This window comes from Pectinophora gossypiella, chromosome 18, assembly GCF_024362695.1.
Source record: "Pectinophora gossypiella chromosome 18, ilPecGoss1.1, whole genome shotgun sequence".
Lineage (NCBI taxonomy): Eukaryota > Metazoa > Arthropoda > Insecta > Lepidoptera > Gelechiidae > Pectinophora > Pectinophora gossypiella.
In genome coordinates, this window is record NC_065421.1 from 9982516 (window position 1) to 9997769 (window position 15254).

Sequence of the window (15254 nt, forward strand, 5' to 3'; positions counted from 1 at the left end):
TGCTAGTGACTAGCGTCAGTAACTTAAACGGTCTTCTTCTTATCGTGTGGGTTGTGACGTGGAATACCAACCTCATCAACCCTGGTGTCAGGAATACTATTATGCCGCCAAAGGCCCCTGACATGACTTATGTAACGACTACGTACTTATATCAGTAAGTAGTAACCGGAACCAACGGCTTAACTTGCCTTCCGAACCACAGATCATCTTACTTTCGGACAATCAGGTGATCAGCCTGTAATGTCCTAACCAAACTAGGGATCACACAGTGATTTTTGTGATATCTCCCCACTGGGATTCGAACCCGGGGCCTCCGGATCGTGAGCCCAACGCTTAACCACTGGATCAAGGAGGCCGTTTAATCATAATAGGCTACTTTCCAACTAGTCAAATCAGTTACATTTTACTAAACGTCATAACACGAAATTTCTATGGAATTTGTATGAAAAAGCAACCTGTGACGTCATAGAAAGACATGACAAAATGTCGTATTCTAAATTCATACTATAAACAACCAAATCCCCATTCATTATCCTTCCATAGTATTTATCTTACTTCCTTTATCAATCTTACTTTCCGTTCTACTCACTTTCCTACATGCATCAGGAACGTAGAGGCTGAAGAAACGTCTTGCAAAAACTGTCTCTATCTAACAACATTAAGGAAAAATCTCTAAATAAATAACTAGTTTTAATGTGTGGTGTGCATAACAACTTTTTTTTTTAAAAATAGAACTATATCACTGCTCGTAATAGTCGTAAGTTGGAAAAGTAAAGTGTCTTCCACTTCCATTCTGTTATATTTTCGACCAGTGATATTAATTCTAACTTTTCAACTTTCAAATGAAATGCAAACATTGTAAACTGCCTTAAAGCTCCAAAGCAAGTAGCGAGTACATCAATGACGTCAGGCAGTCGCTCTTTTTTCTTTTTTTATCATCTCCAGACGCTCGCGTGACTGGGGCTGTATGAAGAGAATCCTTTATTTTTCCTTTCCTTAATGGCTTGAGTTCGCTTCGATGAAAGTCGTGTTCCTACCGCTTTACTTTGAACGAAGATTCATATCAACTTAACTCGTTAAGCTCTGTCTTTACATCTTAATTTTGATTCGCCCTTTAAAATTAACCCATCTGTCTTCAGTATTGCCAGACTTAAAGACTGCTATCAGACTAAGAGACTTTATTAAACACAATTTACCGGCGAAATGTATTTTTAATATATGTGTTGCGACTTTGTAAAATATGGCTTCCAATTTTCGTCAATCATTTTTTCAAATTAAGTACTTATTTTCGTAATTTTCTTTGCAGACTTCAAAAAGGACTGGTCAGATCACGCGTTGTGGTGGCCTACGCGCAACACATGGCTCTCCCGCCCAAAGCACACCTTGGACCAATACGGCGTCCACGCGGACGCTGCCCTTCACTTCACCCCCATGCACAAACCTTTGAGGATCCAGCTCCCGGACCTCAGATATATCGACTGCAAGATCGACTTCTCCATCGACACATTCAGTGCTGTTATTCAGCTTTGCAAACATCTCGGTAAGATATATTCTTTACCCTTTTATTATAACGACCTCCGTGGACCAGTGGTTGGGCGGTGGGGTGGCGATCCGGAGGTCCCGGGTTCGATTCCCGGTGGGGACATATCACAAAAATTACTTTGTGGTCTCTAGTTTGGTTACGACATTACTGGCTGATCACCAGATTGTCCGAAAGTAAGATGATCCGTGCTTCGGAAGGCACGTGAAGCCGTTGGTCCCGGTTACTACTTACTGATGTAAATAAGTGGTCTTTACATGAGCCATGTCAGGGGCCATTGGCGGCTCAATAGTAACCCTAACACCAGGGTTGGTACTCCACCTCACAACCCACATGATAGAAGAAGACCTGCTATTGTACACAGAGTATCAACAACAGAAACTAAGAAAATATGTAACATCTCTCTAAAATGCTTATTTGTACAGAGTTTCTTATGCTACATTTATTTAAGCCTCTAGTGGTATGCCCTTATTATTCTTGTTGTCGTTTGTGAGCGAGAGGACTCTATACACTGACTCGCGTTGACAAAACCTATCTGGTCCTTATTTAACTAGCAATCCAAAGTCATCTTACACTGACATCACACACAATTAACTTGACAGTAACTGTCACTGATCAAGCTATAAATAAATAGGTCATAATAAAATTGTTGTAGTGTAAAGGCTAAAGCAATCGTTTCCCCGACAAACCCCTACTTCAACTTACATTTCTTTCGCAGGTATAAGACATCCAGAAGAACTATCCCTCTGCTACCCTCTGGAGCAGTCCCACCTAAAACAGAACTACCAGAACCTGAAAGAGGCGAAGAGGATAAAGTCCTCCCAGCCTCCGGACACAAACACTTTCATAGCAGCGACTAGAGGTTCCTCTAATAGCCTGGACAGGTCTAACGGCCCATGTCCTGCCACGCCCCCGCCCCCTCGGTCATTGTCCGCCACGCCTGTGGCTTCTCAACAGGTAAGGGTTCAACGATTATGACAGAAGTTTTTCCTGTGTACAACTCACAGAAAGAGCAGGACGTCGATCCCACTTACTAGTAAGTCTATTCGAAAGGAAATTCCCAATAGTTCAACTGGTAAGACTACTCGGTAAAACTACTGGGAATCCAGGGATTTAGCCATCCCAGCCTGGACGGTTGGCGTTTGAAAGTCCGCGTATTCAAGCCCCGATTCAAGTCACGGAAAAAGCTACACCGAAAAGGGGGTGGCTGTTAAATTAAAGGAGAAGACTTACCTACGTATATTGGTGAAACATACATAAAACATAAACATAAGCTCAGGGCTATATGCCATCCCAAATGGGGTTGTCTAGAGGTAAATCCATCGCAAGATGGACTAAGTATCCACACCTCACCGAGCTTTCTGTTAGACCAACGTGATAGGCGGTGAGCCGTTTCGCGGTATGTAATGGTCGAGTCAACAGTGTTAGTGAAAACTGCACTTATATTGGTGAAATACTGACAATTTACGTAGCATATACTCGCAGCGTGCCCCGGAGGTATCCATACAAAATCATCTGAAGAAGTCTGTCAAGCAACAAACCTAAACAAATCCTCAATCTTCCAGAACGGGACACTTCGCCGCTACGGCGGGCACATCTACAGCACGCAGAGCGACGGGTCGAGCGACGGTGGCTACTGTGGCACTCCACCCCGCGCAGCCTCCCTCGACGCCCTGGACGCCCTAGCTGAACTTTCCCTGGCCGACTCGCCCCTGGAGCCAGACAGCCAGTCTAGAGAGTCCCTGTTAACGCCCAAATCTCTGATGGAGCGCGCTAGGATGAATGTTGGGTGCGTCGACTTTTGTTTATTTTATTTGGGATTAAAGATAGCAGTATAAAATTCTAACACTATGTTATGTTTCCTCCTGCGATATATTAACCTATTACTGTCATAGATCACTAGTCTATAACATAACGAAAGCTCACGACTATATCCCAATTGGGGTAGTCAGAGATGCATCAATCTTATGATGAACTAAGTACCTACACCTCATCGAGCTTACTGTTAGTGTTAGACCAATTTAATAGCCGTATATATTGAAAAAGTCTAAGTGATTAGTAAGTCTACATTTTAAATAGTCCTTAAACTAAAAAGTTTAGGTCAGTATCTGTACCTAGTTATACTTATTTACCCACAACAACAACATCCACATAATTAGTACAAGATTACAAAGACAAAACTGCATAATTGGCGAATTAATTATTTTCAATTGAGTGTAAAAACAACACAATTTGTTTATATATTTGTTTATAAAAGGAGAATTCATCATTTTGGTCTTGACGAAGTATTGTTGATTCTGTGTTGATTGAAGTATTAGCGATGTCTCGTGCGATGAATTCAAACATACGGCGACGTATGAGAGCGTTCACGCAGAAGCGTTGTAAAAGTCCAATCAGTTTCTTGCAAAGTAATAAATTAACTGGTTGCACTTAAGACCTCCTGGTGACATGTCGTTTCTGTAATAGACCATTTTTGGTCTACAAAATATTAAATTTTATAATTATGACAACTAGTTGTTCATAAATTCACCACTGTTTACAAATAATTCGCTGGGCTCAGTGACTACACTTTTGCTCTTTGATTGTACGTGACGTAGCGCTCGAGACCAAAATCTGCCCTAATATTCTGATGTAGCCATGATATTAATAAAACCTTCTCATCTTCAGGTGGTTAGACTCATCGCTCTCCATAATGGAACAGTATGTCCGCGAGTGGGACACCCTACAGCTGCGGTTCAAGTTCTACTCTTTCTTCGACCTGACGCCGCGCGCGCAGGACGCGCCGCGCCTCAACCAGCTATACCAGCAGGCGCGCTGGCAAATCCTCAACCAGGAGGTGCATTGCACCGAGGAGGAGATGCTCCTCTTTGCTGCTCTACAGGTAATTATTAATAGCTTTCAGTCCACTCATCATCTCCATGGCATTACCCCGTTTTTGACAGGGTCCGCCTACCTAGTTTTTTACAGAAGTGACTGCCTGTCTGACCTTCCAACGTGCGAAGGGAAATCCAGCCCAATACAGGTTAGGTCACATACCTCCGATAATTACATTTCTCGGGAATGTGGGTTTCCTCACGATGTTTTCCTTCACCGCCGTGATAATCATTTATGGTCTAAATATGAATTCGAAAACAAATTCGACAATCATTGGTTTAGGCCTGTGCTGGATTCGAACCTGCGACCTCAAAGTGAGAGTCAAGCGTTCTACCAACTGGGCTACCACGGCTTCCGTTAGCTGAAATAGCTTTCAGTCCACTCCTTCCAGCGTCATGTCTATTACGTCACTCCACTTACGTCGTTTGGTGGTTTTGCTGGAAGGTCAACCCATTTTGAGAGAGAGATCCAGGTTATTCAGCGTACAGTATAGTATATACGTACTACCCTACACCATAGGGTACTTCAGTAGGTTAAAAATTAATTATAAAATGTTACTCTAGAAATAGAAGCCATAAAATGATTAAAAATAAATCTCATTTCTCTTTTTGTTTTATGTACGAATTTCAATTCGCAAATATTCGCCAACATTTTAATGATATATAGAAAAGCATATAAGACAAACAGACGAAGATGTATTCAACGTAGACGCTTTAAAACACTATGAATAACATTCGCCATCTTGCGGCTACATATAAATGGTGCATAAGAAATATTTTTTTCTATAATAACCTTCACGAGTTATTTATGTTAAGACAGAATTAAAATGTAAACTATTTGACTAGGATTTGTATATTTCTGGTCATGCTGGAAAGAGGCCTGCTCAAATGCCGAATATTAACAAAACATTTAATGTTTGTGCTGAGGTCCAGTGGTTGAGCGTTGATCTCACGATCTGGAGGTCCCGGGTTCGAATCCCGGTGGGGACATATCACAAAAATCACCTTGCGATACCTAGTTTGGCTAGTACATTGATGATCCCTGCTTCGGAAGGCACGTTAAGCTGTTGGTCCCAGTTACTACTTACTGATGTAAGTATGTAGTCGTTACATGAGCCATGTCAGGGGCCTTTGGCGGCTCAATAATAACCCTGACACGAGGGTTGATGAGGTTGGTAATCCACCTCATAACATAACCCACACGATAAGACGAGATTTAATGTTAACCATAAAACTTCTTTCAGCTCCAAATCGAGCTCCAAACCCTCGCCGGGGGCAGCATAGACGCGCCAGACGGCGCCCACAACACGTCCGCCGCGGCCCCCGAGGACGAGATTGACGCGGCCCTCAGCGAGCTGCAGGCCCAACTGGAGGGCGGGCCCCCGGCCCGGCCGGACATCACACACGTGCCTGAGTTGGCCGGATACCTCAAATATCTCAGGTACGTGTTATTAATCTAAGAAAATAATCTGTAAATCTAAGGGTTTGTTTCGTAGTCTGCTGATAAACTACAGTACAAAAGTATAATAAAGGGTAGTTGACAGGTAACTAAAATAATCTGGGGGCACAGCAGTGCCCCCGCCAAGACGAGCAAATATGTATTTCATTATATGTGCAAAATAGGCATAGAATTATAGCCAAATGTGAAAATAGAATCGAAATTTAAAATCACACGTTTGATGTCACATGTTCCTGATATAATCAGCTACATTCAAATATCGTATAGCCAGAACGGAGCGGAGCATTCCCGCTGACTTTAACTATTAATATCTCTGGCGTTACACAAGATATTGAAAAACGGATTTCAGAATAATCATCAGCTTGTTGACATGTGTTACGAGGTTAAATTGATGAAAAGAAAAGAAACAGTCAACTATCTCTCTAACTCTTCTATTATCAGCAAGTGGTAAAACAGGTCCTGAATAAGATCAAAAACAACCTATATAACCGTTCACACCGTTCTGCATTTTAAATCTAAATCATAGACAATAGACTAGTTGCCAAGTAGACAAATCAGTTTACTTTTTACTAAGCGTCAAAACACGAAATTACTATGTGTATGAAAAAGCAACCTATGACGTCATAGAAAAACGTGACAAAATGTCGCACTTATTATTTATTACATTCTTCTTATTAAAATTCATAAATAAGTCAAATAGAAAAAAGAAAACGTTTTTTAACAGTTATAGATCTGTCTTTATTTAGTAATTAGAATTTCATAATTTATCTTTGATCTAGGAAACTAGAAACTACCCAATTATACCACACACACACACACTATTCTGATCACATTCTGCCCTAAATTGTCAAGTCATTTCGATATAATGATCTATCTCATTATCATGACTTTTATTTCGTCCATTTATAATAATGCTATATTTTCATTATCTTTACGTATTTCTTATTTATTCTTAGTAATTTTATCATAAGTATAATATTTATTTAATTATATTTTATTTATCTTCTTCCATCATCTTCGTATGGCGCGGCGTGCATCAAAGCAAGTGTCACAACGATTACTGTAACATCGCGTAAGACACTATTTACCTTGAATTGGAGCTATAGGGGAAGGTGCCTTATTTACTCATATTATTTAAAAAAAATACTGATGAAAAATAAAAAAAAACGACAATATATTTTCAAAATGAACTGCACAAAATATTTTCACGATACAAAAAGTATATTTACATACATACATAAACTCATGCCCGTAATCCCTACGGGGGTCGGAAGAGCCACAAGCAATCGTAAACAACTTGCAGCCACTGTTCATGAGAAGGCCTAAGATGGATGAACCTTATGGTGACAAGGGCCTATCGCCCATAACAATTGTCTATCATGTTAGAAAAGACATGATCCGTCTGTCGGATTTTACGACATGCCCAGGAAGGCAAGCAACTGAATGTACTATACGTTTTTATTCGCTTCCACTCCAGCATAGAAGCTTATTATTAAAAGTATACTTATTTTTTTATATAGAAGTCTTTGATAATGAGGGTAGGAAGCACGTAGGAAGAAACATATTCCGTTAATTTCCGTTATAATATGAAACATAAATGTAGTCACCGTAGTGGATTGTAGATAGCGATACGGCTCCCCACCTATCACGTTGGTCTAACAGAAAGTTCAGTGTTATGTGGGTACTTAGTTCATCTTACGATGGATGTACCTCTGACTACCCAAATTAGGATAATATGTATGTATGTATGCAAAATATGAAAGGAAAATCTGTATTCATTTTATAAGCAAAATTAGCTGTCTATTTGGGCACACTGCTACATACCTTTTTTTTTGGCGAATAAGTAAGGCACCTTCCCATCTAGCTTTATTCTAAAGCCTGTTTTTTTTTACCTTCTATATTATACGCCAGTAGATGTTCAATAATTACGTAAATAAAGCACGCTCATACTAGAAATTACTAACAAAGTTAACAAATACTCTTTGATATACATACTTATAACAATTATATTTGTTTAAGTAAAATATCCTTGAACATATATTTTATATATCTTTCTAATTAATTAATCGAATCAAGTTTTAATAATACTACTTAAGAACTAACATAAACTATACATATACTGGGTGTTAGTGACATCATAACGAATACTGAGGGGGTTGATTCAGACCATGATTCTGAGTTAAAATCAAGTGGAATTTTCCGTCGCAAAATTCATGATTTTTTTTTACTTTTTTTAAATTATTTTCAATTCTATACTTTTGCGATGGAAAGTTCCACTTGATATTAACTCAGAATAATCAGATGAATCATCCCTCTCAGTATTCGTTACGATGACACTTACACCCCGTACAAGTACATAGGGTAGCCATATAAGTAGGTATGGGTGTTAGTGACACCGTAACGAATACTGAGGGGGATGGTTCAGACCATGATTCTGAGTTGATATCAAGTGGAATTTCGTGTCAAAAAATTCATGAAAATTTTTCTTTTCTTTTTAATTACGTATTTTCCAATCCATACTTTTGCGACGGAAATTTCTACTTGATATCAACTCAGAATCATGGCCTGAACCACCCCTCAAAGTTTTCGTTACGATGTCACTAACACCCTGTATAGTATAACCAAGTATTTTAACAATAAATTTAGCTTTTCATAAAATGTCTTCCTATTTATTGTTGTATTGAACATGTGATTAATAATAACTAATATTTGAAATATATATTGTAAATGTTACTGGGAATAATATTTTATATTGTTACTTTTAATTCGATGTTATTTTACAATTTTCAAAGATAAGTTATACGGGATTCGATAAATAAATTAAAAAATGGGTGTTTCGAAAATTGTTGTGTACTCATAAACTATACTAGTACAGTACTCGATTAGAATGACAGCTGTCAGAAAACTATATTTCATTGATAATGGTGGTGATTCTAGCAGAAAAATCTTAATTTTATTTTAGTCTGACAGCTTTTAAAGTAGTGCCGTCCTTCACGTACGAGGAGTACAAGAGAGAGAGATAAAGCTAGTTTTGTCAAACTAAATTAAAATTGGAATCAGCACCTCTCGTGCACACTTAGACTGTGTTGAATATTCTCTTCTCTACTGACATTTTAATAAAGCTATTTTGGTAGGGTGTACAAAAGTTGTAATATTATAATGCAATTTCTGCTTGCCGCCTTATATTGAAAACCACGTTTGTCTTTTGCCAAAGGCGGTTGCCTTTTTGAATCACATTCCAATGTGATTTTTTTCAAGAAAAACCTAGACTTCTTACAATTAATTTCATTCCTGACACCAATTGAGACCACATTTTTTACTTGGATTGAAATTAGCTTGTCTATTGCGAGGTTTTGTTGACAGAAATCACATCCAAATGTGATTTTCATGTGACATGGTTTTACTCATGGTATAAGAAAACCAGGTATGCTCAAAAGTAACAGCTAACATTTCAAGGTTAGCCCAGCTGACGTCATCCAAGCCTGTGTTGCCATTTCATAGAAAATAAATTACCCACGACCAATGTTTTTATATTTACTTTGCAAGGAAATTCTGAACTAACTAACTAACTTTAGCAAAATATTTACTTACAGTTTTAATGATTTTTATTTATGTGACAAGTAATTAGTCAGTAATTTACTAAACTTTCAATAATAAAATTTATGTCTTTGGAATGTTGGAGATACCAATTTAATAGTAATACAGTTTTAACACTCACGTCATCAAATGGCTAGCAATGGCGGATTGAGCATACTTGGTCCTCGTATGCCATGGTTTGTTTTATAATGGCGACGTTATCTAGGTTGTGACAAAAAGTTATTGTATTTTTATATTTTTCAGGCCGAAACGTTTCACCCTAAAGGCGTATAAGCGCGGGTGGATATCTTGCCGTGATGGTGTCTTGCGTATACACTCGTCACGCGAAGCCGCGGGCAAAGGCGAACCACCGTCTTATGCGGTTGAGCTGCGCGGTGCCGAGGTAAATTATACTTAAGTACATACTATTTAGACCGTGTGTAACGAACTAGATGCGCACATGGAGGAAGATAACCTAGGATAGATACATGGGTATAATGGAGAGACGCCTCTGTGACGTACGTAACGTACGTAAACAGCCTATATACGTCCCACTGCTGGGCACAGGCCTCCCCTCAATCAACCGGAGGGGGTATGGAGCATACTCCACCACGCTGCTCCAATGCGGGTTGGTGGAGGTGTTTTTTACGGCTAATAGCCGGGACCAACGGCTTAACGTGCCCTCCGAAGCACGGAATCATCTTACTTTTTCGGACAATCAGGTGATTCAAGCCTGAAAAGTCCTTACCAAACAAAGGACAGTCTCACAAAGTGATTTCGACAATGTCCCCATCGGGAATCGAACCCGGACCTCCAGATCGTGAGCCTTACGCTCTAACCACTAGACCACGGAGGCTGTTGTGGAGGCGGAGGTTGTGGAGGCGGAGGCCTCTGTGACACTAGGTGTAAAATATAATAAATATAAAGTGACATGGTAGTGGTAGCCCAGTTGATAGAACGCTTGTCTCTCACTTTGAGGTCGCAGGTTCGCATCCAGCACAGGCCTAAACAAATGATTGTCAAATTTGGTTTCGAATTCATGTTTGGATCATAAATTATTAGCATGTGCTCAGCGGTTAAGGGTAGCATCGTGAGGAACCCGCATTCCCGAGAAATGGATGTGACCTAACCTGTATTGGGCTAGTTTTCCCTTCGCGGCTTGGAAGGTCAGACAGGCAGCCGCTTCTGTAAAAAAAACCGGACCTGTCAAATATTCAAGTTAGGTAAGCGGACCATGTAAAAAAACGGGATAATGATAAAATTACATATCGGACTTTCCTTTTGACTAGGAACGAAAAAAAAGAATATAACACTTTCAGCTGCTTCTTTTCCCGGGCATGTCGTTAAACGTTACCCAACAAAGGGATACACATCCATAGAAATGACACCATTTCTAACATGATGGGCCAATGTTATGAGCGATAGGCTGATTGAGCCTTGTTATCAGAAGGTTCATCATATCTAAGGACTTCATATTTTGATACGAAGCCCTAAGATGGATAGTGGATGGATGGATGGTATAGTAGATAGATGGATGGTATAGTAGACGGATGGATGGTAAGGTGGATGGGTAGACTGTATTTCATTTCTAATTGCTTATTATACAAACTGCCTATATCTCAATCAACCGGAGAGGGTACGGACCATACTCCTCTAAGCTGCTCCAGTGCGGGTTGGTAGGCATTTGGGCTAGTAGACCGGGACCAACGGCTTAACGTGCCTTCCGAAGCACGGAATCATCTATTTTTATTGTATTGTATTATAAGTACTTATTACTTTTGCACAGGTCACGCCAGACGCGCACCCGGCATCAGGCCGCTACAGCATCAAGTTGGAGGTGCCCTCAGACGACGCCATGCACGAGATGTGGCTCAAGTGCGAGAATGTAAGTGTATTAAATTGTAAATAAAACCTAGCACCTCATATTACATGTTTCAACTCTACTGCGGGTTGGTAGTGAAACACCCATACTATCACATTGGATCGCCACCTTAACGAAGCCACTGACAATGCCGTAAGCGTGGCCAATTATTGGTCAGCAAAAATTAGCGTCTTGGAAGTGGCTGCAGTGGGCTGTTGATCTTCTTCTATCGTGTGGGTTGTGACATGGATTACCAACCCCATCAACCCTGGTGTCAGGGTTACTATTGAGCCGCCAAAGTCATGTACGACTACTAACTTACATCAGTAAGTAGTAACCGGTGCCAACAGCTTAACGTGTCTTAGCGTGTATCTTACTGTCCTGAAGGGAATCGAATCCAGGACCCCCGGATCTTGAGCCGAACGCTCAACCACTGGACCACGGAGGCCGTTATATTATTAGGGTTGATGATGACGATGAAAAATGTTATTAATCACGGTATGTGTCGCAGGAGGATCAGTACGCGGAGTGGGTGGCGGCGTGCCGGCTGGGGTCCCGCGGGCGCTCGCTGGCGGACGCGGCGTTCAGCTCGGAGGCGGCGGGCGTGCGCGCGCTGCTGGCGCTGCAGCGGCCCGCGCCCGCCGCCGCGCTGGCCGACCACAGCGTGCCGCACATCGACCACCTGCAGCCCGCCAGCTACCTCGCGCCGCGCTTCCTCAAGAAGCTCAAGGGGAAGGTGAGGGGACAATCGCAGGTCTCGTACAACAAATAGACAACAGATCTCTAAATAAGCGTCCACGGCGCATCTTGTCACAAGTGACCGCGGTCCGCGTGTAACGACACTGTACAACCGATATTGTACTTCATTTGAACAGCCATAACATCTTAATTTGAAGGAACGAACTTGTAGGTATATACACTATATCTGACTCTGGGCAGCATTCCTCGTGGCCACTGACTTCATGTCCTGGCTAGTTGCCTTGCTGACAATAGGCCAGTTTCCAACTAGTCAAATCAGTTACTTTTTAATAAACGTCAAAATACGAAATTCCTATGGAATATGTATGAAAAAGCAACCCGGGACGTCATAGAAATACGTGACAGAATGTCGCACTTATTATTACGTTTCTTCATTAAAATTCGTAAGTAAATTAAATAAAAAAAAGAAAACGTTTCTTGTCACGTTTAAATCGGTCTTTATTAAGTAATCAGAATTTCATAATTTATATTTGACCTAGGAAACTACCCAATTCCATTACACAAACACATCTTAAACCTTAAGATATTCATTTTAAAATTGGCTTATTAGTGTAGTTTTGTCATTTACTGTGACATACAGATTATTATTTAATTAATTACTATCTTTCCAGTTCACCCAACGCATCCTCGAGAGCCACGCGAATGTCAAAGATCTACCGCTACTGGAAGCGAAACTCCAGTACATCAAGACTTGGCAGAACCTCCCAGACTACGGGCAGACACTGTTCGTGGTGCGCTTCATGGGCCACCGCAAGGACGAGCTGATCAGCATCGCCAACAACCGCATCATGAGGCTGGATCCTAACACCGGAGACCACATCAAGACCTGGCGGTTTAGTACTATGAAGGTAAGCTTCACTCCCCATCGCGAATGTAGAAAAAGGAACATTTGCAACTTGGCTTAAGCCCTCAAGAGTCCTCTATTTCTCTTTTTTTTTGTTGGTAGCCTTGGTAGTCCAGTTAGTACAACGCTTGCCTCTCACTTTGAGGTCGCAGGTTTGATTCCAGCACAGACCTAAACCAATGATTTTCGAATTTGTTTTCGAATTCATTTTTGAAACATAAATAATTATCACGTGCTCAGCGGTGATGGAAAACATCGTGAGAAAACCCGCGTTCCCGAGAAATGCATTTTCATAGGCATGTGACCTAAGATCAGACAGGCAGTAGCTTCTGACCGGACCTGTCAAATCTTCAGGTTAGGTAAACGGTCCCTGTGAAAAACGGGATAATGCTAGGGAGGCGAAGGTACATAGTATTACTCTAACAGACCTGTCAAACTATTCCCTGACCCCGAGGTTCATGCCCACTCAGGCATGTTATTATGGGTTTGTCTCTTGGTGTGATGTTAAATTTATTCACAATTTACGCCCTAATTGAGTAATTAGGGAGATGTAGGAGTCTACATCTGCTCTAGTTGATTGTCAGAGACACCTCTGCCAAGAACTGGTATTTATGTAATGATATTTATGTTAATTCTGATACTTTTTTTCAGGCATGGAATGTGAATTGGGAAATCAAACATATGATGGTTCAATTTGAGGAAGGCAACATAATCTTCTCCGTTCAGTCAGCTGACTGCAAAGTTGTTCACGAGTTCATTGGTGGCTACATATTCTTATCTATGCGTTCTAAGGATGCCAACCAGACGTTGGACGAAGAACTCTTCCACAAACTCACCGGTGGTTGGACGTAAATGTATGGATGTTTTCAGGTCGACAAGTTATTGTTTAAAGGCAGTTGTTTGGGGAAATATTTGAAAAATATACTTTTTAACTTCAACCCATCACAATGTGACAACGCTAATATTTTGTGTAAAGGTGAGGGGACAGGTATATGTCACGCACGAGAGATAAAATTGTAATGATGATGCTCTCTTTTATTGTCGTGCGTAACATGTGATGGGTTTTATGTTGACATGGTATGATAATTTATAGAGATGGGCCGAGTACTCGTTTGATACTCGATATTCTGCGTACTCGGCGGGTTTTTTGATACTCGTACTCGGGCGAATAACTCGGTTATTTGATAACGAGTATAACGCCATTGGTAAATAACAAACGTTTCCAATTATTTATTTACTATGACGCGCAACATGATGTGTTTGTTTGCAAACAATCAAGTGACTAGTAGTTGAAAGGCGTGGGCGGGGTGATGGGTGTATCAACGCGAGCCGACGTCTTGACCGGCGCAAACCTGTTTGTACTTGTTACTCGGCCGAGTACTCGGTTGAAAAAAAATTGAGCCGAGTAAAACTCGGTACTCGTTCCTCGGCAAAAGTGTTACTCCGCGCATCTCTAATAATTTATAAGGTAGATGTCATTATGAATATCAGTTTTGGTAAATATTTGTGCACTTTATGCCGTCATTTATAACGAATTGAAATCTATTTCACACTACTATTTCTCCTCTCAACTGTCACGTTTGGACACAACTTTCTTATAAAAATTTTAATTTCACCAGGCCTTAGTATGTGCCTTGAAGTGACGGTAGTTCAAATTAGAGACAAGAGCCGTTTGCGCGTTTCCCAATACCCTTTAGGAAGCCACAAACGCCTGCAATAACAAGGGAATGCAAAGCGAATGTTGTAAAGTGAAATTAATACATCACTTTCTAAAGTCTTATATCTCAAATCGGAACTAAATTCTTCATATAAATTTATTACTTCGAAGTAATAAACAAGTATCTAAGTATTTAGCGTATTTGACATAATTATGCGAAAGTAAATAGAGTACATAGGATTGTTAATCAAATTTATTGTATTTTTATACCAATATAGCATTAATCATGTTATTATGATTCGGTTAAATCAATTATTTAGATCTTTAATAGTAGTGCTTCCAATAACTTTCTAAATTAGCTATGTTGTAAATGCCAAAAATAATATTCTATGCAGAATTAATTTTGCTTCTTTTCTACATCACTTTGGGACTATTGTATTTAATTAACGTTTTTAGATTTTAATATGTATGCAATGGATAAGAGCTTTTTAATACAATTAATTTATAAGTTATTTTTTACTGTTTATTGTAGTTTTCAATGTTATAAATAGTAAGGTCCTTCATGAAGTGCCATTACGAGACATAATACACAAATACAGAGTTAAGTTTTGGTGCTTGAATTTTGAAAAATTTAAGATACTGAATAGTGGCCTTAATTGTATGGAGATTTATTATTCTTCTATAT

At 40.1% G+C, this 15254-nt stretch overlaps 1 protein-coding gene across 1 annotated transcript; it reads left to right on the forward strand.

The window, feature by feature from the left end:
- The first annotated feature begins 1303 nt into the window (after positions 1–1303).
- Positions 1304–14930, forward strand: LOC126375127 (unc-112-related protein-like). The gene is made up of 10 exons (XM_050021973.1): positions 1304–1540; positions 2259–2497; positions 3106–3329; positions 4208–4421; positions 5658–5854; positions 9713–9851; positions 11235–11333; positions 11821–12045; positions 12680–12916; positions 13564–14930. The coding sequence occupies exons 1-10, from the start codon at positions 1432–1434 to the stop codon at positions 13762–13764; spliced, it is 1884 nt and encodes a 627-aa protein (XP_049877930.1). The 5' UTR covers positions 1304–1431; the 3' UTR covers positions 13765–14930.
- The last annotated feature ends 324 nt before the right edge of the window (positions 14931–15254 follow it).